Source organism: Camellia sinensis, chromosome 2, assembly GCF_055761805.1.
Source record: "Camellia sinensis isolate YWXY chromosome 2, ASM5576180v1, whole genome shotgun sequence".
Classification (NCBI taxonomy): Eukaryota; Viridiplantae; Streptophyta; class Magnoliopsida; order Ericales; family Theaceae; genus Camellia; species Camellia sinensis.
The window spans coordinates 183,080,145-183,104,606 of NC_138962.1; the positions used below are offsets into that span (position 1 = coordinate 183,080,145).

General features: G+C 33.7%; 3 protein-coding genes across 5 annotated transcripts; 2 read left to right on the plus strand and 1 right to left on the minus strand.

The window, feature by feature from the left end:
• The first annotated feature begins 1,121 nt into the window (after positions 1-1,121).
• Positions 1,122-7,306, plus strand: LOC114295206 (NADH dehydrogenase ubiquinone 1 alpha subcomplex assembly factor-like protein (DUF498/DUF598)). The gene is made up of 5 exons (XM_028239406.2): positions 1,122-1,485; positions 2,486-2,602; positions 4,259-4,293; positions 4,632-4,732; positions 6,847-7,306. The coding sequence occupies exons 1-5, from the start codon at positions 1,292-1,294 to the stop codon at positions 6,931-6,933; spliced, it is 534 nt and encodes a 177-aa protein (XP_028095207.1). The 5' UTR covers positions 1,122-1,291; the 3' UTR covers positions 6,934-7,306.
• A 1,585-nt stretch (positions 7,307-8,891) lies between these two features.
• Positions 8,892-19,309, plus strand: LOC114295204 (ribose-phosphate pyrophosphokinase 1). 2 transcript variants are annotated; one of them, XM_028239403.2, is made up of 9 exons: positions 8,892-9,159; positions 10,296-10,481; positions 14,301-14,549; positions 15,290-15,433; positions 15,735-15,902; positions 16,156-16,225; positions 16,927-17,008; positions 18,445-18,604; positions 19,026-19,309. In XM_028239403.2, the coding sequence occupies exons 1-9, from the start codon at positions 9,079-9,081 to the stop codon at positions 19,062-19,064; spliced, it is 1,179 nt and encodes a 392-aa protein (XP_028095204.1). In that variant the 5' UTR covers positions 8,892-9,078; the 3' UTR covers positions 19,065-19,309. The 2 variants fall into 2 exon arrangements, 1 of the variants encoding a protein (XP_028095204.1); XR_014362183.1 differs by having other exon boundaries at positions 8,924-9,159; positions 17,868-18,604.
• A 1,666-nt stretch (positions 19,310-20,975) lies between these two features.
• On the minus strand, positions 20,976-24,217 carry ENA (DnaJ/Hsp40 cysteine-rich domain superfamily protein). Of its 2 annotated transcripts, none has more exons than XM_028239401.2 (4): positions 23,838-24,217; positions 22,608-22,704; positions 21,614-21,668; positions 20,976-21,526 (listed from the first exon to the last, which is right to left on the minus strand). In XM_028239401.2, exons 1-4 carry the CDS (start codon positions 24,018-24,020, stop codon positions 21,310-21,312), a joined length of 552 nt encoding a protein of 183 aa, XP_028095202.2. In that variant the 5' UTR covers positions 24,021-24,217; the 3' UTR covers positions 20,976-21,309. The 2 variants fall into 2 exon arrangements, with proteins under 2 accessions (XP_028095202.2, XP_028095203.2); XM_028239402.2 differs by having other exon boundaries at positions 21,614-21,675; positions 23,838-24,195.
• Positions 24,218-24,462: the final 245 nt, after the last annotated feature.

A 24,462-nucleotide genomic window follows, 5' to 3' on the forward strand; every position in this document is an offset into this window, starting at 1 on the left:
ACACAAACTCAAACCCTACCGCCACCCTCAATCTCTAGTGATGTCGAGGCCTTCACTTCCGACAAAACTTTCCTTTCCCACCAACAACTCCATACTTAGCCCTTATTTCTTAATGGCAAACCACTCTATACTGCAACCTACCACCCCAACTTCTTTTCTTACCAGCAAACAGCCCCTTCTCTTACCACCATCTTTGATACTATCTTTCATACTTTTTTTTTTCTTTTTTTTCTTTTTTTTTTAAGGTAATTATTCAAAAGTCATATTTACAAATGTTATGATAGTTTAGATCTTATTTTAAAAAATTTAAACTAATAAGTCCTATTCAGTCTAACTAAAAATATTATCAATTTTTTTTCTAATTTTTAAAACTAAGAACATTGTAAATTTTGCATAGTAATGTTCCAAATAATTATTTCACTAATTGATGAAAAAAAATAGAGTATGAGATTAAATATTTTTGCCCTTTTACTTATTGGTTTGATTCAACTATCTAATAAAATCGAGAATATGAACAATTTTTTTCAATTTTTAAACTAAGAACATTATTAATTTTTTTCATTTTTAAAGTTTGTTTTTCAATTTTACATATCAATGTTCCATCACCATGTTCCTTTATAGACAAAATTTTCAATTGTCCACAAAAAAATAATTCAGTTTTTTCAAATTTTTCAAAAAAAAAATAGAGTATTTTTTTTGCACATAGTTTTTTTTTTTTTTTTTAGTATTTTCAATTTGAAAGTTAATATTTTAAAGTTTTGAAAATCAAAACAAATGTCAAATCATTATGTTCTTTTATAAATAATCATAAATGATAAACAATCATTATTTGAAAGACAATTTAAACTATTAAAATTTTAATGGGACTTGAAAGTCTAAAGTATCTTAATTAAAATAAATTAAGACTTGTGTGTAAATGTTCCTTTCTTTTTTAAAAAATGCTAGAGATCCTAAAAGTTCTACCAAATATCTCATGTGCGTGTCGCAACCACATGATGTGAACCCCGCCCCAATGTAAGACATTTAGTAAAAATTTTGGTAAAATTTTTAAGATCTCTAGGATTACTCTTCTTTTTTTTTGTTTGTTTGATATTTCAACCCTTTTTTCTTGGGGAGGGGGGAATGGAAACAATTATGAGGCAAAACTTCAAAAATTACACATAATGGAGGAACTTCTATAATAAAAAAGAAGAGGAGGGGCTAATATAAAATAACCCCAAAAGACGCCCCCATTTTCATCCTCCTCCCTCTGTTCTTCCCGAGCTTCGCACGGAGAGACAGAGAGAGAGAAATGGCGGTGAGACAGAGAGCAGTGGCAACACTGCCAACTCTCATGAGAGTCCTAAGAAAAGGGACTCCAAACCCAAACCCAAATCCAAAGCTACCGAACCAGCAACCTTTGCCCTCACTCAGGCGCGCTTTCTCTCTCTACGATCAGATCAATCTCATCGACAACGTCCCCGAAGACCAATTACGCTTCCAAGGGTATTTTCCATTTCAATCTCCTCCTTATAAAATTCTCAATTTTTTGCCTCTAATTCTTCTCATTCTTTGCCTATTGCTATTTACACTGCCTTTTACCTTCAAATTGTGTGCTTTCTATACATTGTTCATAGCCCATATGTAATTAGCTTGTTTTATTGTGAATATATGTATAGATATGTTTGTTTAATAATGTATACCAATGGGCTGCTCTAGGAATTTTGTCCAATTTGGTATTTTTTTTTTTCCCTCACACGTTGAATAACATCAAACCAACCTCTACTCAAATGAAATTATTTATTTAAAAAAAAAATGATTAATTTCAACTCAATTTAATTCCCCATAATTTCAAAAACTTTAAACCTTAATTTGTAATTCTTTTATTTGTTTACTAGATTAATTCAAAAGTAGTAAATAAAAAGATTAAATTGACCTCAAATGACAAACAAAAGACTAGATTGAGCCCAATATGCTATTTTACGTACTTCTTCGATCAGCCTGATGGTCACATGAGAAATCTCACCCAAAATTTGTAAATTCATTCTCTTTTCGCTTTGTTTGGTTGGGGGATTTGAGAATGGATTTGGAAAGGAAAAGGGAAAAGATGTGTGAAATTAGAAGAAATATAGATATATTTATTCGCATTTCACCTACTTTTTTTAGTTTTTTTTTTTTTTTAATGTGATGGAGTCTGCTGATCCCATAGTGTTAACACTGATGTATACCATATTTGTGCTTTTTTATATGATGATATTGATCAACCTACTTTTCTGAATATTTTTCACTAGTGCAAACTGTGAAGAATTAAGCTGATAGTTGTTCTAATATTATTTAGGCTCAATTTGGTTTGTGCACTGTATTCGCAGCTGCATTCAGATCAACTCCGTGTCATTAGTGCTTGCAAAAATATGATATAATTAGAATTAGTGTTTTTTGGATGGTATAAATTAATAGGGTGGTTTGTTTTATGCTGCAATTTTTTTGTTTGAAATTTTTTTGTTAGGTATACTGATGAGGGGTTCACAGTGAATGGGGTTGCCTACGAAGGTAGTGTGCTTTGCGTGGGGAACTTGATAACGTCTTGGAGTCCCAAAAAATTCTCGGAGATCACTGCAGATAGGTACATGTGTATAAATTTTTTGCTCTTTCTATTTGTTACCTTTTTGAGGTAGAAATGTGTTTAGGACGTTGGTTGGATTGGTGGCTATGATAACTTCGGATACTGCATGCCCACACTTGATATTCTATTTGATTTCTTGAACGTGTACTTTGGGAATAAATGATTTAGTGCTTCGGAAATCTTCCATAGTTTCTGGTTGGAACTGTCTGGTTCCGTTTCTATGTTTATTTTACGTCTTCCAACAGGGTACATGCTGGAGTTATGTATGAGGCATGCGCAGTAGTCCTAGTTACATTTGGCAATGTCAATCCTAGTAAAAAGTTGAAGAATGATTTTACTTTTGCAAACATGTCATCTGCTATGAAAACATTTGCTCACAGCACAATTTGTGCCTTCTCACCATTTTTCAGGCTGACACCACATGTTGCTATGAAAAATCTAAGAAAAAACTGAAACCTAAGCCATGGAAACACCTCTGGTGGTTATGCTAGATTCAAGTAAAGACAAATTTATGCTACTTTTCTTTTGATGATGTGAAAAAATGATATTAGGATTGTGCTATGCATGTGTAGGTATGTTGTGATTGGCTCACTTTACAGAAAAATATTCAAAGTCATAGTTAAATGATATGTTGTCGCACTAGTGTGAAGCTTCATTCCAGAAATGTGTTTAGGACAATAGTGTGAAGCACTCTTATCATTCCTTTTGGAATGAAGATTCATGAAATGTCTGTCAAAAGGGGGGGAAAATTGAAGAATAAGAAAAGCTTCAGGAAATATATGAAAATTTCAATTTAGTGATAAAAAATGCCGCAAAAAGGAAATTTTGATATGAGTTCTTATATGCAAACGAAATTTGTACACAATTTTTTATATGCAAAAGTCTAGAATAGAAGCAGCAGCAGATCAAAATACCTTATTGAGACAGGAAGTAATTTAAAGCTGTGTATTTTAGGTACTAACTCAAAACAATGCTTCAAACCTGACCTTTTGAGTAATGAATGCTTGTTTATTCTATCGTAGTCCATAGATTTGTTATCAAAATCTTTCTTGCTGATCATCTGCAAGTCAAACTTAAGTTTAGTCAGCACTACTGGAAGAACTAATTTTACCCGTCACACTTGTCATCATTAGTGTTTAAGGACATATTTCTAGTGATAAATAGATTAGCAGATTGATAATATTTTAGCAACGGTTTTTTTGTTGTTGTGTGCGTGTGTGGAAGTTCTCTCTCTCTCTCTCATTTATTTTGGGATTAAACACCGATTAATACTGTGGTTACAAACTCCACAAAGTCCATGTTAGCAATGTATTGATTTTATGTAACATTCCCAGTGTACCAAGACAGACTGTCCATGTGCGTGTGTGATTGACCAACGCACCAGACTCAATTAAGTCTGATTTACAGAGGTTTAAATATTTGTTCACTATGTACAACATTTTTTGTGATGTTTCTGAATGCTCAGCTGCATCTTTTGAGTAGATAGCATAAAAAGTTTTCCTCTTCACAAACTTTCTTGTTTGCAAAGTACGAACCATATATCCTTACGTTACCTTATTTTTTGAAAAATGTTTTCTGGAATAATTGAAAGTTCTATTTTTTGGTTTTCATTTCTATTTGTATCTGACACATTATTATCAATATGATATGACGCAGCTTATCTATGTTCCAAATTGTGCGGCCCATACCAGGTGAGATTCAAATCGTACCTAGTTATTGAAGAAAGTGATGTGAAACTGTAAAATGAAGGGTAATAAATCACAGATTCAATATTTTACATTTTACTCAACTGTTCAAAGTTGCAGGCACTTGATTTGGGGTTTGCACTTGAACCTTTCAAAGTTCATGTATAACACAAGCCTAACATTGTTTTTGATAAATATAACACAAGCCTAACATTTGAACAACCTTTATTGAACCTCTAATATAGAGTGGAAGCTATGAGCTTTTGTAACGATTTTAATTGTTAAAAATTGGTTTGTATCTGTGTATCATGTCCTTCACATATGATTCATTCGGTAAATTACAGAAATTTTGATTCTTGGCTGTGGGAGGAATATTCAGCAAGTACATCCTGAACTTCGGCGCTTCATTCGGTCTACTGGAATGAAACTTGAAGTTCTTGACTCGGTAATGATCTCTTTATTTGCTCCATTTTAATAATTTATAGAATTTTGTTTCATTTGGGGACACTATAATGTGGGTGTGAGTTTATAATGAGAATGAATAACTGATACAGACATTGTGAGCAACATTTGACCACAAAGGCAACATAATGCATAGATCATGAAACAACTATTGTCATGCAGGTTCGCAGCTGATAGAAAATTTGTTTCAGTATGTATGAAATATCACATAAAACTTGTCACCTAGTTAAGATTCATGACTCTGGTTCACAGTTCTGGTCTTATTGAGATCCAACATACTTGGAGACAACAAAAGATTGCTTGAGCATGTTGAGATTTTGAAATGGCAATACTTTTACACTAGATGGAATTGAACCAAATTTTGGAACTTTATGTCGTGGTTGGAATTTTAACTCCTCGTGTATTGATTCTGTACTTTGTTTTTGCTTTTTTGGTGACCAAAGGGAATGGTTTCTCAAAAACCTTCAGGCGGTAGAGTTAAGAGTGACTCCAAACAATAATAATCCATGTGAATATATAGTGTTACCAGTTAGAACTGACGTCCTTGCTGATGACAATTAGAATGTTGCCTTGAACCAGAATGATTAAAAGAGGTGTTCCACCAAATTAACCTCCTATGTGGCTGTGTTGGTTCTTCATCATGTGGAGAAGATGATTATAATGTATGTGTTCTGTCTTTGACAACAACGGGTAACTTTGGAAAGAGTTTCTCCTAAATTTTGGATTCAGATAGAAGTGCAAAACTTTACTACACGAATAGGTTGAGATAAAGATAAGATAGTTGAGGAGGGATTACAGTAATCTTAACCTACTACCGTGTTCTTCTTTCTACATTGCACTTATAATATTCTTGTATTTTTTCATTTAGTTCTGTTTCATCTTCCATTTTATTCAATCCTTCTTGTTAAACAAGGTTCATTCCTCTTTAACTCAAAAAAATTCTAGGATAAAGGCTTGAGATCTATGAAGCGTGGACACTCTAAAATTAGTGCCGTGGCGGTGTCCGACACGGGGACACGCCGGGCACACGTACGGGACACGCTAGATGGCGTGTCCCTTTAATTTAATGATTTTTTTGTAGGAGACACAGCAGGGACACGGCATGGGACACGGCAGGGCTTTTTTTTTTATTTTTTTTATAATCTTTTGCCTCTCTCTTATTTAGTGCTTTTGTGAAAAATATTGTTGGATGTTGAATGTTTCCCCCTTCTCGTCTTAGTTCTTGTTATCGTTTATTATGACTTTTTTATGAATAGATGATCTATTAATTTGTTTAAATGTAATGGTTATGTTTATTCAATTAATGTTACTATGTACTATGTTAGTGTTTGTTAATTTTAATTTAGGATGAAAGTAATATGAATCTACATAACACATAAAAATATATAAAATAAATAAAATGAAATTTGCCGTGTCCCCTGCCGTGTCCGTGTCCCCATTTTTTGGAAATTGCCGTGTCCCGTGTCCGTGTCCTTGCTTCATAGCTTGAGACCTCTGTTAAAGGCGATTCTGTTCATTGCTACATTATTGCAATCTGGAGATGCCACAAATGATTTCATGAACCTTGAATGTTTCAGTAATTTCTACTGATACTCAGCCTCAACCGCTCCCACCATTATTTTCATTGTTGGGTCACATTTTTTTTATTGACCTCAATCTTAACTGCTAACTTTTATGTTGGACAAAATGGAGGAGAATTTAAACTAGGCATGATTGAAATGAAAACATACAATTTTTTATCTGTTGGTGTTCTGAATTAGGAAGAAGAGGATTAGTTGTGATTTGAGATCATGCATTCCTAGATCAAGGGTCTCTAGATTGGCCACATGTCATATATTCTCCATTTGATATGAAATGGTTGACATCTGAAGATATGCTTATATGATGATAACGAAGATTGATTCATACACTCAATGTGGAGAGTGTGTCGGCTATGTAGAAATAGTTTTCTGTTCCAATTTGCAAGCAGGCTGGTACAAATTGCAGTATAGGAAACATGTATCCATGAAGTCTGACCTTATTGGGAATTTATTGATTCCCTTTACCTACTTAAAAATTGATTACAATCCTCATAATGTTCATTTTGATTCATTGCAGAGAAATGCTTCATCAACATACAACATACTGAACGAGGAAGGCAGGATTGTGGCTGCTGCGCTTCTCCCATATGGAGTTTCTTCTTGAAGCCCAGACTGTATATGTAAATGCTTCTTGGTTGCTCGAATTTTCTTGAGAATAGATCTGCTTGATCATTATCCGTGTTTCACATCTCTATATGGAATTAAACTGAAAGTACATTTTAGTTACCTGTTTGGTGAATACTGACCTAGTTGAATTCTTTCAGTATACAACTTTCTGTTGTGTCAGTTTTGGTTTTGCGATGTATTGTGACTCTTCACTGACTCGTGTTTGTAGGCGTGTTTATGCCAAACATGTTAAGAGAAGACCTGGAAAAACTGTTCCAAACTGTAGGCTAAAAAAGATGTATTGCTCAGGATGGTTGCCCTGAACATCACATTTTCTTTGGAATAATGATTATTTAAGTGCATAAGAAAAAGCCACTCAAGTACCACTTTCAATTGACATGTTTATGCTTGTTTACTGATTTGGTTCCTTAATTATGTACGTTTAACTGTGACTGCAATTTTCTTTTGGGAATGGTTTCATTTGATGGATGTTTACAAATGTTGCACCAACCCATATGTCCAATTAGTTTATTACTTGGCTAAGGCTGACTTAAAATCCCTTCTATAGACAAGCATCAGGACATATTACAACAAAGACAGACACATGGGCAGTATGTGGGTATGCTTGTCATAGTACAAATCGTTGGACAATAATACAAACTCAGTCATACAATTTACATTGGCTTACTCGTCAAGCTCATTTCACACTTCATTTAGTTTGCTCTTCAACCACGGCCCTCTGTGTACCTCAGAACTTGAAATTGTCAGCCAATGTGCTTAGAGACTGCTCCTTTCGCAAAAATCCGTTGGAACAGCATTATACCTTCTCAAGCCCTAGAATCCTTCAATCTTGATCCTGGAACTTGGATTGAGACCAACTGCATATCTAAGGTAACTCACCACACCTCTGCCAACTGGAGCATCCTTCTCCCACTAACATATTGGGCCATTTGGAAATCTAGAAATAGTACCTGTTTTGACACCTCCCACCTTATCCTTTCAACCATAATTTTGTTATTGCAAAGGCTTTAGAGTGACAACATCTACCGTTCGGTCAAAAGAGACCCAGAAGTCTGGCACTCATGCGTTGGAAACCTTCGAAAGCTAATTTTGAATTGTTTTGAGAAGTTAGTGAAAAAAAAAACGTGTAAAAAAGTAGAGAGATGTAATTTAAGATAGATTAAAAGCTAAAAAGTTACTTCTTACTATCTTGTAAAATTCAACCCACAAGTTAGGCCCTCGTGAGTGAAAATTTCTGAAAGCTGGTTTTGTAAAAACTTGGAACTTCTATTTCTTTTTTTTTTTCTTTTTTCTTTTTTTGGTATAGAAATAATTTTAAAAAATCTAAAAACATCTTTTTTGTATTTATTTTTATTAAAGTAATTTATGATTTTTCAAAATAAAATTTTAAACTTCAACCAAACAAAAATAATTTCCAACTAAAGTTCTTTCTAATTTGAATTAACTTGTTATAAAAATAATAAAAGATACGTACAAAAAATTAAAGTTAAATAAGATGATAAACAGAGGATAATTAAATAACCATTTACATTAAAAAGTAAGTTTATTGAGTTTTTACATAATACTTTTAATTTTATTTTTTAACATTACAAAAAAGCTTCCCATCAATTTTATATAGAACATAAAAAAAAAATTCAAATTTATTAATATTTGTAAAAAAAAATTAAATTTATTTATATTTTTGTTTAGTGGAAGTAGATAAAGTTAATTATTCTTTTCTTACCAAAAACATATATATATATATATATATATATATTATGGGAATGTTATTCCTAAATTTTAGAGAATAATAAAATAAGAAATTGTTTAGAATGACCTAAATAAGTGTATTTTTTATTTTTTATAAAAAGATGTGTAAAAAAATAAAGATATAATATGACAAAAAAAATAAAAAAATAAATTATTTAAAGTACGCCAAACTTAGGCTAAAATAGTGTAAAGAATCTTATTCCTAAATTTTTACAAATGATGTATAAAACAGTTTTGATTTCCGTCAACGCAGGGCTACCCACAGTTTTGTCATTTCCCACTCCACCTCTTCTTATGAAAATGAAAAACTGAGAAGAAGCAATTCCGATCCAAAACCCTAACCCTAATCACCGATTCGCTCTCGTCCGTAAAAATGGCTTCTCTGGCATTCTCTGCAACTCTCTTTGCAACAAACAAGTTTCGGCGTCGTCTCCCCAGTAGAAACGCTGTCGTGGTTAGTTCTTCTTTGGTCTCAATCGTTTGTTCTAACTGATTACATTTTGTCTCCTAAATGCATTCATATTTTGGAAATGCAATTGTTGTTATATACTACTGTGTGAATAGTTTGCGTATATGTTTTCTGCCAAATGTCCAATTGATTAATTGAAGGTTCGCGAGAGTAATAATATGTGTGTATATGTGTGTGTTAGATTATTTATTACGTTTTGTTTCTGTTTATGGGTTCGTCTTTCTGTTCATTATGATTCAGTTTTACATATAGTTTGCTTTAGGGTTTACAATCTGAAGTGCAATTTTAGTTTAATTTCTTTTTTCTTTTCTTTTTCTTTTTTGTTGGTCTCCAGCCCTTACTCAAATTTCAGTTAAAAAATGAGTTATTGGGGAAATTCCAATAAAAAAAAAAAAGAGAAAAAAACTCCACCATTTGACCCCTTTAACAAAATAAATCCCAAGTTTTTAATTTTATCAATTTAAATCATAATATTTTGATTTGTTTTTAATCTAAACTATCTGTCTATTGTCGTTTTTAGTCATTCAACTCAACAACAAATGGTGTATTACATTCAGTTTAATGACTAAAATACTATTTTTTTATTATTAGTTTTACTTAACGGAAATAGGTGAATGGTTTAGATTGAAAAGAAATCTAAAATCAAAAGATTATGGTTTAAATTGATAAAATTAAAAACCCAGGGTTTATTTTGTTACAAAGGTCAAACTCTGGGGTTTTATTTATAATTTTCCCAAGCTTATTTGATACGAAACACTCCAATTGACAAACTTGGATTGGAATCAAGCATGAGTTTGAGTAAAAGTTTCAGTGATGGCAGAGTTGTTAATTTGAAAGCTACAAAGTGGTTTTGAAAAATTTTGAGGAAACATTTGAGTCTCCCTTGATTTGGGTAAAATTAAGGGTAAAACTCAATTTGATATAAGTTTGAGTCAAGGAGTGGAGAGGTTTTTGAGTGCTTTTTACAGAAATTTAAATTTGATATATGTTTGAGTCTTATGGATTGGAGATGCGGTTATATACCTTTGTTTGTTTGTTTGTGTTTCCCTATATATTCAAGCTTTCTTTATGTATAATTGTATTTTTGTGATAATGATGTGTTTGTGCTGTTTTTGTTGTAGAGGTGTAATTTGACTGAGCCATTGAAGTTTAAGGACAATGGGAAGCCATCCATTCCGGTCCTTGACAGTGAACAAGCAACATTTCCCAGTTTTTTGGCTTCTAATTATCTAGAAGCAAATGCATTTTACAAAAATGACACTAGGCTTCGAATATTCTCTGGAACAGCTAATCCTGCACTTTCTCAGGTATCATTTCAAATGCTTTTGAATCACTGATGTTTCTAAATTGTGCCTTATATACTTCTCTGCTTCAAATTGAATGCTTCACAGATGAATGGTATTAACCAGCTCGGCTAGGACTGTTTTAATTTGAAAATTTAAGTGGAAAGAAAGAAAGAATGGTACATGTCTATGGAGTACTTTGAAATGATTTTAAAGACAACATTTCAATCCATTGTAGTACATATAAATTGGCCTTGTGAACCCGCTTTTTTCTTTCCTTCTTTTTGATTCACTTTTCTCTATAACAGGAAGATGTGTTTAACTTTCTGTTCTATCTTCCTTTTTCATTTTTTCTTTGTTTTATCTTTTCTTTCCTTATTTGAAGTGACAAACTAAATGGCATGTAAAAATTACCTTTAAACTATGTTGAAATGGATCTTATGAGGAACTTGAAAGGCCTATTTAGATGGCAGCCCACCTTTTTTTGTAATTCTGGAATGCCCTTTGTGGCTTTACCTTGAAAACACGAGAGCTGAAAGAAAAAGAAATTCAAACTGCAATTATTCTTGGCTGGGAAAACACTCAAACAATAATGTCACTCAGACATGTGCTCAAATATTGGTAAAATCGAGCCGACAACACATAGAGGTCTCCATGTGGGTTGTCAGCTACGTTACACGGACTCGTCAGTTTTGGCGAAGTACCCGTGTCGACACGACACGACACGGGTACGGGTACGGAATCCGGACGGGATACGGCTTGGAAAAAGTGGATACGGCATAGAAGAAGAGGATATAGCATATGGAAGTAAGAAGAAAGATGGCATACCTGTGATTAGGGCTATGAAAAGTGCAATTAGGGCTTCGATCCTGCGATTAGGGATGCGATCTTCTTCTTTCGAACTGTCTGCTTTTCTCTCTCGATCGTTCTCTTCGTCTGTCTCTTCTCTCGCTCTCGATCTCTTCATCTCGTTCTTCTCTCTGGTTCGATCAGCTTCGTCTCTCCCTTGCGATGCTTCGCTTTTTCTCCCTCTCTCTCTGTGTCGTTTTTCTTCTTCTTGATTCAGATCTCTGCTATCTATTCGTATCTATCTATTATTATAATAACAATCTACCTATTATTATAATAACTATAATAATAATAACTAATATTATTATAATAACTATAATAATAATAACTAATAACTATAATAATAAATGTTATTATTATATATTATATAATAATAATAGTTAATAATTATTTATATAATAATTATTATATAACATATAATATATTTATTAGATAATATATTTATTAACTATTATTATTATTATCTATCTATTATTATAATAACTATAATAATAACTATTATTATTATATATTAAATAGTAATTATTATATAACATTAATATATTTATAAGATAATATATACTTATATATATATTAATAAAAAAAATAAACACATGTATGTAAAATAAAATAAAAAAATGAATTAGAACACATTATTTAAAAAATATAATAAATAAATAAAATAATTAATATATATTAAAATAAAAATATTTATTAAATATATATATATATATATATAATATAACTCATCTTCATATAATAAATATATATTTTTTTTAAAAAGTTATTTAACGTATCCCCGTACCCGTATCCAAATTTGGATACATATCCACGTATCCTTAATTTTTAATTTTGAAGTGTCCGACCCTTAGATACGTACCCGCACCCGATACTCGTACCCGAGTCCGTGTAACATAGGTTGTCAGCACATCTTCAAATGCCATATGAGGAAAGCCTTAAAACGAGGTCTAGTCTTATTCCTTCCTCACCTGCCCGAATCTGCAGTTGCACCTTCCACTTTAGCGTTTTTCTACTCTACAAAAATGTAGAGTAGAGCCAATGGTATGCTAGGGTTTCTTTTTCATTTTATTATTATTATTATTTTTTTATTTGTTTAGTCAGGGGTTGTGAATGACCGTCAATTTGTCTGGGAGGATAAGAAAGAAAATAGGAAACGGGGTTGAATTTTTTAGTAACGTGCATTTGGGGGATAGCTGGTATAGCATGATTCTTGTTGATATTTTTCTTTCTTGGATGAATTCATGGTATTGTTTTCATGCCCTTGATAAATAGTATTTCATCTTGTTTTGCAACTCTATGTGCTTAAACATTTCACAGCTAACTTTCCTTTCATGTTTGGGTTGAAGTGCGTCTTGATGTGTCTTAAATAATGTATGGAAAGGAGGGATTGATGCTAAAATCATGGACCCAGAGGTTGGTGCTTAGCAAGGATCTCTGCCAGTATGTACAAAAAGCATCACCTGATTTGATTATTTGATAACTTTTGCATTTGCCATTTCGGGATATCCTATCTGCTCACTGCCCTTTCTTTTTTTATTTTACTCACCTTCTTTCCTTTTCTTTCTTGGTGACATAAACAGATAAATGGCAAATAATGTTTGTAATGTTGGTTCTAAACAGTGTTTTTAAAGGCTCAAGGCGCATCAAGGCGCTGAAGGTCTCTTGGGGCCTAGGCGCAAGGTGAGGCGCGGGCTTCATTGAATCAAGGCGCACATTCTTAGTAAAAAATGGATAAATTAACATAGACTAATCATTCATAATACTAAGACAATCAAGACAAATTATTGGACTCTACCAAATGGGCATGTTGCCATGCCGGATCTTTTCTGTTACTTTCAGATGTCATTTTCTACACAACAAATTTAATAAATGAAAAATAATTTCAGTGTAATGTAATGTGTGATTAATTAATTATTTGTAATTTTTTTTTCCTAGCGGAGACAAGGAAAAAAAAAAAAAAAAAAAAAAACAGACCAACACAGCAGCACGAAAAAAGAAAAAAAAAGAAAAAAAACCCAGCAGCACCAGCGAAAAAAACCCCAGCGATGAAGAAGCAGCCAAAAAAAAAATAAAAACAGAGACGAGATGACAGCACAGGAAAGAAGAGGAGGAGAAGGTGAAGGAGAAGGGAAAAAAAAGAACCAGCAGCAGCAGCAGCAGCGATGGATAATCAGGGGAAAAAAAAAGAGAGAAGAAAATGACAAACAGAGGCGAGACTACAGCACCTGAAGACGAAGACGAAGAAGAAGAAGCAGAAAAACAACAACAACAACAACAAGACTCGCCTGCGCGAAGACGAAGACGAAGATGAAAGCGAAGACGAAGTCGCGATGAGCTGCAGACTGTGCAAAGAGGAGACGACACCTTTCTTCGATAGAGTTTAGGGCTTCGATCCTCAACTATTGGGTATTGAGTAGTATGAGTTGCAATCATACGTGGTTGGCCCCATTCAAACTCAGATCAGAGCCATCAGATCAGATCAGAGCCTAAAAAAAATACAAAAGGCATGCTTAAGCGTCGCCTTGCGCCTGTTCACGACTGACTCAAGGCTCGGCAAAGCGGCAAAGGCGTGCGACTTATCTACCTCGCCTCGCCTTGGGTCCCTTCTGTCGCAGAACCTGCTCCTTGCTGCGCCTTGCGCCTAGGCATGCCTTTCACAACACTGGTTCTGAACAGAAAATATTTTGTTGATTATTTTTTCATTTTAAAATTTTGAACTTGCTCATGATCGAGGAAAAGCAGCATAGGTTGTGGGTCTGCCAATTTTGTCAGTTCTTCATTAATCCAGACACTTGAATTGCATCAACACATGAATGTATTATCAGCAGTGGGCTCCCATTCCTTTTTCTTTATAGTTTTGGTGATTTATTTTGTTTTGAAGTATTACTCTATTTACTTGTTCGTATTCATTTTCATAATTCTTTTTACTTATCTTGATCTTTCATGAGTATGTTAAGCATGAAATTGCTGATTGAATTTTGTATGCTTTGATAGGAAATTGCATGCTACATGGGTCTGGAGCTTGGAAAGATTAAGATAAAACGCTTTGCCGATGGCGAGATATATGTCCAATTACAAGAGAGTGTTAGAGGGTGTGATGTATATCTTGTGCAACCAACTTGTCCTCCTGCAAATGAGAATCTTATGGAGCTTCTGATCATGATAGATGCTTGTCGGCGGGCATCAGCCAAGAATATTACTGCAGTGATACCATATTTTGGATATGCCAGGGCTGATCGAAAGGTAAGCTGGTATTTGGAGTGAGACAAACTCATTTTGGGTAAAACTATAGGCTGAATATCCCATTGAAACTTTTTGTCCATGAACCAAGTTGAGGCGATAGATCATGGCAAGTAAATAAAATAACATTAGTTGACCTGGATACTTACCCCCTCCCCCCTCTTGTGTATAGTGAATTGCGGTGTAATTGATATAATCGTATTGTTACTTTTCCAGTTGCTGCAGATTATCTTCATAACCTAGAGTCAAATTCTTTGTACTTTACAATTGAAGAAAATCAATTAGCTGGTTCTGAATTTTTTTAATAATTTTTGTTTGATGTCGCTATGTGTAACATCCCCATCCATAGCAGCAATTTGGCTAGGAAAAACTTCTTGTTACTAATTAGGATGTGAACTCACTTGTATACCTACCCGATGTGGGATCGGATATTACGCTTGATATTTTTTACTTAATAGCTAAACAATTTGTGAAAGCATTTATTTTATGGACCTTGACAGGATCAAACCCTTAGGAAGCAGAAAATAATAGCTACTAATTAGATAATAACAAGATTGGTAGTAAATCTTAGAAGCATGTATAATCTTAAAAATGCAGGAGCTTTAAATCCATGTATCCTGTGGACAATTGAATCCTAGGCGGAGCAGAACTGCAAAACAAGATTTATATAAGCTAATATGGTTAGGATAAGTCCATTGAATTCTACTTGATTTGTTCTTTATCTCCATTTACTGCTGTTTCAGACCCAGGGGCGTGAATCCATTGCAGCCAAACTGGTGGCAAATCTGATTACTGAAGCAGGTGCTGACCGCGTTCTTGCTTGTGATCTACATTCTGGGCAATCCATGGGTTATTTTGATATTCCGGTGGACCATGTTCATGGACAGGTAATAACCTATGTGTAGGTTTGGTTCTGTGATGTATACAGACACATTTATTGGTGTCTGACGTTAATAGACGACATCTGATATAGCTAGCTGAAAGAATTTCGTTTGAGATGATTTTGGCTTTGCCACAAAGGTCAACATTAATGTTAAAAATATCTCTCTTATTGTGTATTTCATACTTCACATAAGTATTCTTTTCCTGCCATCATCTTATTTTGTTTCGCCATTCATTTGTCAAGAAACCATGGGCTGATATGGTTTGGTTCCTTGATTGGTTTTTATTTTGTTTGTGCACAAGTAGCCTGTGATACTTGATTACCTTGCTAGCAAGACCATCTGTTATGATGATTTGGTAGTGGTCTCACCTGATGTTGGCGGAGTTGCCAGAGCACGTGCTTTTGCCAAAAAATTATCCGATGCCCCTCTAGCCATTGTGGATAAAAGGCGTCATGGACACAATGTTGCAGAGGTATGATCAGCTCTAATGATTGTGACAATAGTTAGATTTCTGGAAACTTGTGTAATAACATAATTCCTGGAACTAGAGTAACTCCAGAAGTTGACATGTCTGCTTCTTTATGGAGATACATGTATTTTAAAAAAAAAAAAAAAAAATTGTTTTAAGCATCCTAAGAACATTTAAGTACTAGTTTGTATCTTCCCTGAGTTTATATTGGAACATCTCCTTCCGGATTCTCAGGTATGTGAATATCATCATGCAGGTGATGAATTTGATTGGGGATGTCAGGGGAAAAGTAGCAGTTATGGTGGATGACATGATTGATACTGCTGGTATTTTTAAATTTCGTGTATATTCTTTTTTTGTTGCTAGAGAACAAATTATGGAGCTGATTTGTAAATGTACCGAAAAGTAAATTTATTAAGAGTTAAATAAGTAGTGTTGTTCTGCTCTCTGGGGACTGGGCTCCACCAAGAGGTTCTTTTGTGTGTACCTCGTTTGAGAACAAGCTATTTTAGTAACTTTTTTGCTAAAGTATAAGGTAAAAAAACTAGTATATTTGGGATGACTTTTTTGGTTTTTTACGAAAAAGCGTGCAAAAAGTAGAGAGAAAAAGGAATCTTTGACTTTTTTTATATAGTTTGTTGGCTTTTTGGCTTCTTTTGTGACTTTTTGGCTTTTAGGCTAAAACATCGACTCCCCATACAACTTAGTTCACTGATCAACCTTGAAACTAGTTTTTAAAAGTTCCTGATTTGAGCAGGTATTGCCACATCACGAGTTTTAGTTCTATTGATCTAGTTATTTGTTGTTTCATGGAATCTGTTGAGTTTATGGATCACCAGTTCCTCATCCCAATCAGTAGTCATATTGGCAACAAATTTCATATTTGAGATTTTTTTGGGTGTTCTAAATGGTGGAGTTTTTTCATGAATCGTAATTGATCTTTTTCTTGCTCTTAACTAGTGTTAGGAGATTAGTCCTTATTAATTGTTGCATTGGATGGAATTATTGATTTGCTGCTTTTCTGTAGGTACTATTTCCAAAGGAGCAGCTCTATTACATCAAGAGGGAGCCAGAGAAGTGTATGCATGCAGTACACATGCTGTCTTTAGGTACCTAAATTCTCTTTAGTTAACCTCATGATTTTCTCCATATTTCTGTGGCATATTTTGAGAAGTTGGTGATCAAAACTGAAAATTCCCAGTTAATACTTGGGGAATCCAGATATAACTGAAAATACTAAGACTGCGTTTGGTGTAGAGTTCAAATCATGATTGCACACCCATATTTGAGTATGATGTTTGGTTGTTACTTTCAAAACTTAATTCCACACTTTTGAAAACTCGTTTCAAGCGGGATTTGAATTTTGAAATTTGGCCTACCCAGTCATCCTCCCGGACCTTTTGCCGGTTGACCCAAACAATGTAATTTTTTTTTTTTTTTTTGCAATTGACACCTGTTATTTTTTATATATTAAACAAAAAATATTTTCCGAATTTTTAAAAAAAATTTATGAGCTTTGAATAGAATTTTGGGTTGTGTATTTGGTTGAGTTGTAAGTTTTTGAATCAAATATCATATGTCACATCAATTATTTCAAACTCAATTCAAAATTCTTTTCAAAACTTATAACCAAACAAATTTTCCTAACTCAAATCATAATTCCAAAACTCACAAACTCAAAATACAATTCTATTCTTAAATCATAATTCTAAAGTTCTACCAAACGCAACCTAAAATTCTATTTAGCTCAAGAATGAGGTTAAAAAATGGAATGAGGTGCTTGGTGGCTTCAATGTCCAAAAAACCAAGGCTTTGGGTCTCAGGAAAGAGGAAGGTGATCTTACTGAGGATGAAGCCAAAAGTAAAATTTCGGCAGACTATTCTTATGAAGGAGATCAATTGGAGGCATAAGGCGAAGGAAAGAAATATTAACACCAATTTTTTTCACAATTTGACTAATTCCCACAGGAGGCACAACTACATAGAAAGAAAGCTTGGTGATTGATGAGGAAGAGACAAGGAGGGAGCAGGAGATTCAGAGTGGAGGGGTACAGTGCTATGAGGAGTTTTATGAGGAGACTTTTGTCAGGATACCTCGTCTTGATTTATTGGACTTTGACATTATTCCGATAAGGGATCGAAAAATCTGGAAGGGCAGCAGTTCACAAAAGAGGAAGTCTTTGGAGCTTTGAAAGACTGCAATGGGGGCAAGGCATTGGGTCCGGATGGTTTCATTATGACATTTTTTATGGTTACATAGAGATTTGTTGGGGGATATCATGGCTTTTTTCCATTATTTTCACAAGAGTTGATTCTTTTTAGAGAATTTTATGTCTTATTTATTGCCTTTAGTCACTTAGTAAGGAGGTATTATAGAGTTGAAAGATTTTTAATCTATCAAGTTTGTGGGATGTGTTTATAGGTTGCTAGCTAAAGTAATTGTCATGCTGTTGAACCAGGAAGTTGGTAGTGTCATCTTCGATACTCAAAATGCCTTAAAACTGTTTTTTACACAGAATTTTAATTTGAGTTCACATTTTTGCAGTCCTCCTGCAATAGAAAGGTTGTCAAGTGGCCTGTTTCAAGAGGTGATCATAACAAATACCATTCCAGTGTTGGAGCAGAACTATTTTCCCCAGCTGACAGTCTTGTCTGTGGCTAACCTCCTGGGCGAGACCATTTGGCGTGTTCATGATGATTGCTCTGTGAGTAGCCTCTTGGTGTAGTTGGATTAATAAATTAATCAACTGAATTTGTTAATTAACTTCATTAGACATGGTAATGTCATTTTGTTGCAGCTGTCCCTATGAATACCTTTTCTTAGCCAGTGATGCATCGGTCTTCCAGAAGACGGCAAATAATGCTGAAATAGATCACATTTGAGAATTTAAATGAGAATCTATTTAACCGCCGAAAATAAAATTAAAAGAGAGAACAGAGCTGTCTGTGTTTGGAAATCACTCTTCTTTGCACATGTGCTTTTGTCTAGTTTTAACTTCCAACTCTGATAGTTTCTCTATGCCAAGTATATTAGTCTAGTTTGAGATGTTTACATTGTTTTGTGTTCACTTCAAAAAATGAAATGCAATGACCAAACTCATCTTGATTTTATTTTATTTTTGTCAGGGTGGCTTCGAATCATTTTCCAGCTTGGGCATTGATTGATGAATTCTCATACGGCATTGATTGAACTGTATTGCAGTGAAAAATTTTACCCGGTGAACCCCAGCTTCTTGTTTCCTTGTCTATACCAATATGTTGACAAAACTTCACTCTTGGGTCTAGCCCAGTATTCATAGTGCGTAGGTCTGATGATGCAAAGTATTGTATATTGGCATTGAGGAATTTTATCGGAGGGATTTGCTTTTCCATCCAGTATAAATACACAAGTTTGTTTTATAGTTTTCACATTTTTGTTTACTGGTGTAATAATTTTGAGGTTGTTTGTTTCATTCCTAACTTTCAAGTTTGATCTGTTATCAAACAATGTGCTTTACATTTGTTTAATGCTTTTAGATTGTGCGAAGCATTTGCTATGATTGATTTGTTAGCAAAAAAAAATTTGTGTTTGTTTAGCACGAGAGTTGTAAAAGTTACAAGAAACAAAGGATCCAGGGAAAATAAGCTTCTAAGCTACTAGTTTCTTACAAAAAAAACAAAGAAAAATATAAGTTTAAATTTATAAGAAAGTTTAAATTGTTATAAAAGTAATTAATTAGAATTAGAATTCTTATATTTTCTCTTTTTCCTTGCAAAATTTCAATCTTAACAAAATTCATGCAAGAAAATTTTTTTGTTCTTCTGTCACTGCACGTTTTACTATTTATTTATTCTAATGTATTTAGATCATGAATTTGAATAGAGATTTAGGGGTTGTTTGGGATGTTATAAATAAATGTATTTTTTATTTTTTTGGACTAAAAAGTTGAGGAAAAAAATATGAATATTTAGGTTAATTTTTTGACTTTTTATGAAAAAATGTGTATTAAAATATTATATAAATAAATGTGTAGGAGAAGATAATTAATTAATCCGTACGAGTTGGGTAGCTGGATAGGAGATGGGAAAAGATTGTCTCTTTTTCGGGTTTTGATTGGACGGTATTGTTCAGCTCGTGGGGCCCACCACGGGTCCCGTTTTTCTAATTGGAATCATTCAATATGTAGAACTCGTCGAGTACTATATGTTTGTAAAAAATCACGTTGATTGAATATCGATAGCTATCTGATCGTGTTAGTTTCTTTTGTCAACTGTTAACTATAACACCATCTATTTTTTATACAAAAACGATTTGATCATGTAGTTAACGATATTCGATAGACGTGATTTTTTATAGACATATAGTACCAGACGAGTTTTACCTATTGAACGGTTCGAATCATCAAAACGGGACTCATGGTGAGCCCTCACAGGTACAACTTTACCATCCAACTTAGTGAGTATACACATGTAATTTTTTTTTCCCTTCCTTTCAGTCTTTGCTTTGACGTCAGTCTCTAGAAAATCGTAAAGTTGATTTATATTTTAATATTATGTATATTAATTATTTTATATTTTTTTTAGTGAATAGTGATAACTTTTTAATTTTTTTAATAATTTTTTGACTTTTTTTAAAATTACCAAACCAGCCTAAATTATCTTGCATTTTTCATTTCCTATTCAAATTCTTAAATCTATAATCCAAACACAACTTACGGATTTTTCTATTTTTGGGCTTCCTCATTCTCAGGGAACACGTGGACCTATATTTAGCTTGGAAGCTCTATTTAGAAGGTGGGTTTAGTCACTTATAGATTCTTGTAGTAACTAAAAACAAAATTAAAATAAATGAATGAATTTTAAAAAATAAAAAATAAAATTTAAAAAAACCCCTAAAAAAATCAAAATAAAAAAAGCTTCCTTCAAACAAAGATGCGATTCTAGATGTGTTTATCATAGTCTCTCTTCATGGAACAAACAGTTCACTTTATGCAATGGAGAAAATGAGGAAAGATATTTTGCAGCAACAACCTCGTGATACATTCATACACATCGACATAAAAAAAATTAGCCACTCAGGCTATTAAACCAAATTCATGATTAGAAAATAAACATTGTAACAGATTTTCCATTGTTATGACTACTTTGAAGCAACAATCCCTTGATACATTTCGACGCATATCTACAGCTAAAATTAGCTGCTCCAGACATGAAAACCCAATTCACGATTAAGAATTAAACATACAAATTGAACGGTCCAGGGAGTTATCTTTCTGAGGTGATAGTTTACTAGTTACAAAACAGTTGCGACTAATCTAGCAACTCCAAAGCAAAGGACACAAACAAGGGCATATTTTCTAAGAAATCCCCACAATTAGAGCTATTAGCTTACTTGGAGTTTCTGCATGGCCACATAACGCTATATTCACAGCTAGCGTGGACATTGATTTGAGTTTGGTTGTTCACCATTTAGAAGAAAATCAGCTGCAGTCTGAGGTCCAGAGTAATCACGAACCTTATACTTTTTGTGATTTTGTATGTCATTCGATTCCCTCTTCATGAAATGAAAGCCCATTATATACCTGTACTCTCCGGTCCCAACACAACGAGAACAATAGCCGAGGCCACTACCACCGCAGGTCTTGCACCTGCAAAGAGTGGTTATGGGCAGTTTTGGTGAAATTATTTTAAAAACCACTTCTTAAATTAACATATCATAAAGCTTGGTGCCTTACCATTTTGGCCATTCCCCTTTCGGAAGCATCATTAGATGAACAGAATTCGTCCTGCCTAAGATCTTAAGACATAAGAACAGTAATACGAGACACACGTAAATTTGGGAATAGAAAAATGAAACAATTCATAAAGCTACAGTGTCTATAATTTTTAAATATGTTAATTGAATGCCAGATGAAACAAGATTATTCCAGTGTGTTTATAAAGACATTTAGATCACTTGAAAAATCATGTCAATAAACTCATTTTCATTGACTAGGTATCATTTCTGTGAAGGGGCTTCATTTCACCTTAGCGAAATTGTGTCTTATGATGTAAAGAAATCAAAGAGAAATCAAAATTTTGTAATCTGATTCGAAGTGTTTGGAAAAAGGAACCATTTCCTCTTCAGTTGTGACCAAATTCCCCAATAATGAGTTGCCCTACCCAACATGAAGCGAAATGACAAATATTAGTAGGTCCGAATATGATTCGGACAATAAAAGCTGGTGAACCAAAAATAAATAAATTTGACTACACAGCAAAAAAAAATTCCAGATACAATAAGAAATTATTGAAGACAGTCAGTCATTAAGCAAATCTAGCACGCGAAAGTACAACATTAATACATGTAATATGCTATCCAAGAAGCCATTACAGTTTACAAGGACAAGACAGCTGTGTATATCAACATTGTCTAGTATTTGTCAAATCTGAAAGCTTTCAATTTATGTATAAATGATTCCTCAATATTGATCTACATAATTGCAATTAGTTTCTCATTGCTTTACACTGCTCTACTTCATGACGAAGAATGTTGCTTCATATTGCTGCAAGCTAACTTGGTCTTTCTTTAATTTCGACTGATATGGAAAGTGCTCTTCATATTAGATTAGGCAACATTTCGATCTAGAATTCATATTAATTAAACTCACAAATTAAGCTTGACAATGCCAAAAATTGTCGGTGCTATTACATACAAAAGGAGAGAGAGAGAGAGAGAGAGAGAGAGACCTCTTCCACGGCAATGGTGGCAATCAACTCTTCCGCTACCTGAGCATACCAAGCAAGGTGGATCAGGCTTCTTTTTTTGATCTATCCGAACATTTGACTGCAACAAGTAGATGTTGAAACATTTGCTCAGGGTTGAAAACATTATTAGGAAAATTTTCCCTTTCTTCTAGTATTGCCAATACAAGAAACGAAGAAAAAAAAAAAAAATTTACGCCAGCATGAAGAAAACACAAAAAAGAAGATACCTTTTGTTTCAAAATTCAATCCCTTCCAATCTTTCAATATTAGTGTGTGTCTACATGTCAATTGTCATAATTTAAAGATCTCAAAATACCTCCACATAGGGATGGCAATGGGGTGGGTTTGTATTCCCTACACACACTCCTTATTATATCTAGGATGGGGCAAATCGGATTGTAGTCAAGGGCAAGGTGGGAGCAGGTTAGGGGCGGGTTACTTTTGTAACTTAAAAAATCAGAATATTAATAAAACTCATAGACAATATAATATACTATGGATAAAATTTTGTAATTAATGAAAGTTAAAAGATGTAAGATGAGAAATAAATGGGTGAAAATGAACGTTAAGTGTAATATATTAATCTTACTATATTGAAAAAAAGGTTAAGGGATATATAATCTAATATATTGAATAAATATAATTGGGGTGGGGAAAACAAAAGCCGTCCCCGCCCCACTTCCTCGTTAGGAAGGGTGGGAGATGCAGGGGAGGAGGGGAGAAAATTGTACTAAATGCATAATGCACTCGAACTTGCATATATATGAATTTGTATTTTGTACAAAATGTAACTTGTCTACAAATTTTGGCAGTTGTCTGATTAAGTTTTTCATGAAACTTCACAAAATTCCTCACAATCCATACATGAATTATCATGAGTCATTTAGCAGGCAATAATAGCAAATAATTTTTGTTTGAGTACACATATGTATATATAGAGATATATCATTGTTTGCATATCAAATTCACAACTCACATCAACTTGGTTAATATCTCAGATAATTAAAATTCAAATTTGCACATCCAAAAGACCATAAAATGCAAACAATATTGTACAAGAATTAAAGAATATTGATGATTAAAGTATGAAATGTTCAACATAAAACAGTTTAGTATATGCAATTTGCTCTTGCTTATTTTACCTTCTTTATCTTTTCCTCGATTTTCTCAGCAACCAAACAGGCAGAGAGAGAGAGAGAGATATGGGTTTACCTCAGTTTTGACGATCCAAGATGGCTTGGAAACAGAGAGGAGGGGAAGAGGGGGTCTTGGATTGCGCGGAGGAGGAGCACCGTTGCGGGACTCTGTGGCCTCGAATCGGACGGCTGGTAGGAGACTCGGTGTCAGTGCTCTCGTCACCGCCATTTCTGGCTGAATCTCAACCGTCCACTGCATCCCCACACACCCCACTCTGTAATCTCTCGGGAACTACTACGAATTTTCCGGTGAGGCTTTCAAATGTATAAGTTATAGATAAATCGGTAAATTACACTCTCGTGCGGTTTTCACAAATGCAAGAGCCTCTTTGTAATTTGAATAATTACATAAACTTTTTTTTTGTTTTCCTTAATATTGTCAAAATTTTCTCATTCCGTCAAATTAGCGGGAGCTTCTATTTACACACACCCATTATACTCTATGCACATCCTTCTCAATAAATAACTTGTTCAGAAGTAGCATTCCAAAAATAAACTTGTTCGGAAGTCGCATTCCGAAAATTATCATTTCTTTCGATTGTAGAATTTCGAATTTTTTTTCATTTTTTCGACATTCAACTCCGAATGTGTTTATTTGAATTGTGTATGTGTTAGCACCATAAATCTGCAATTTTTATTAT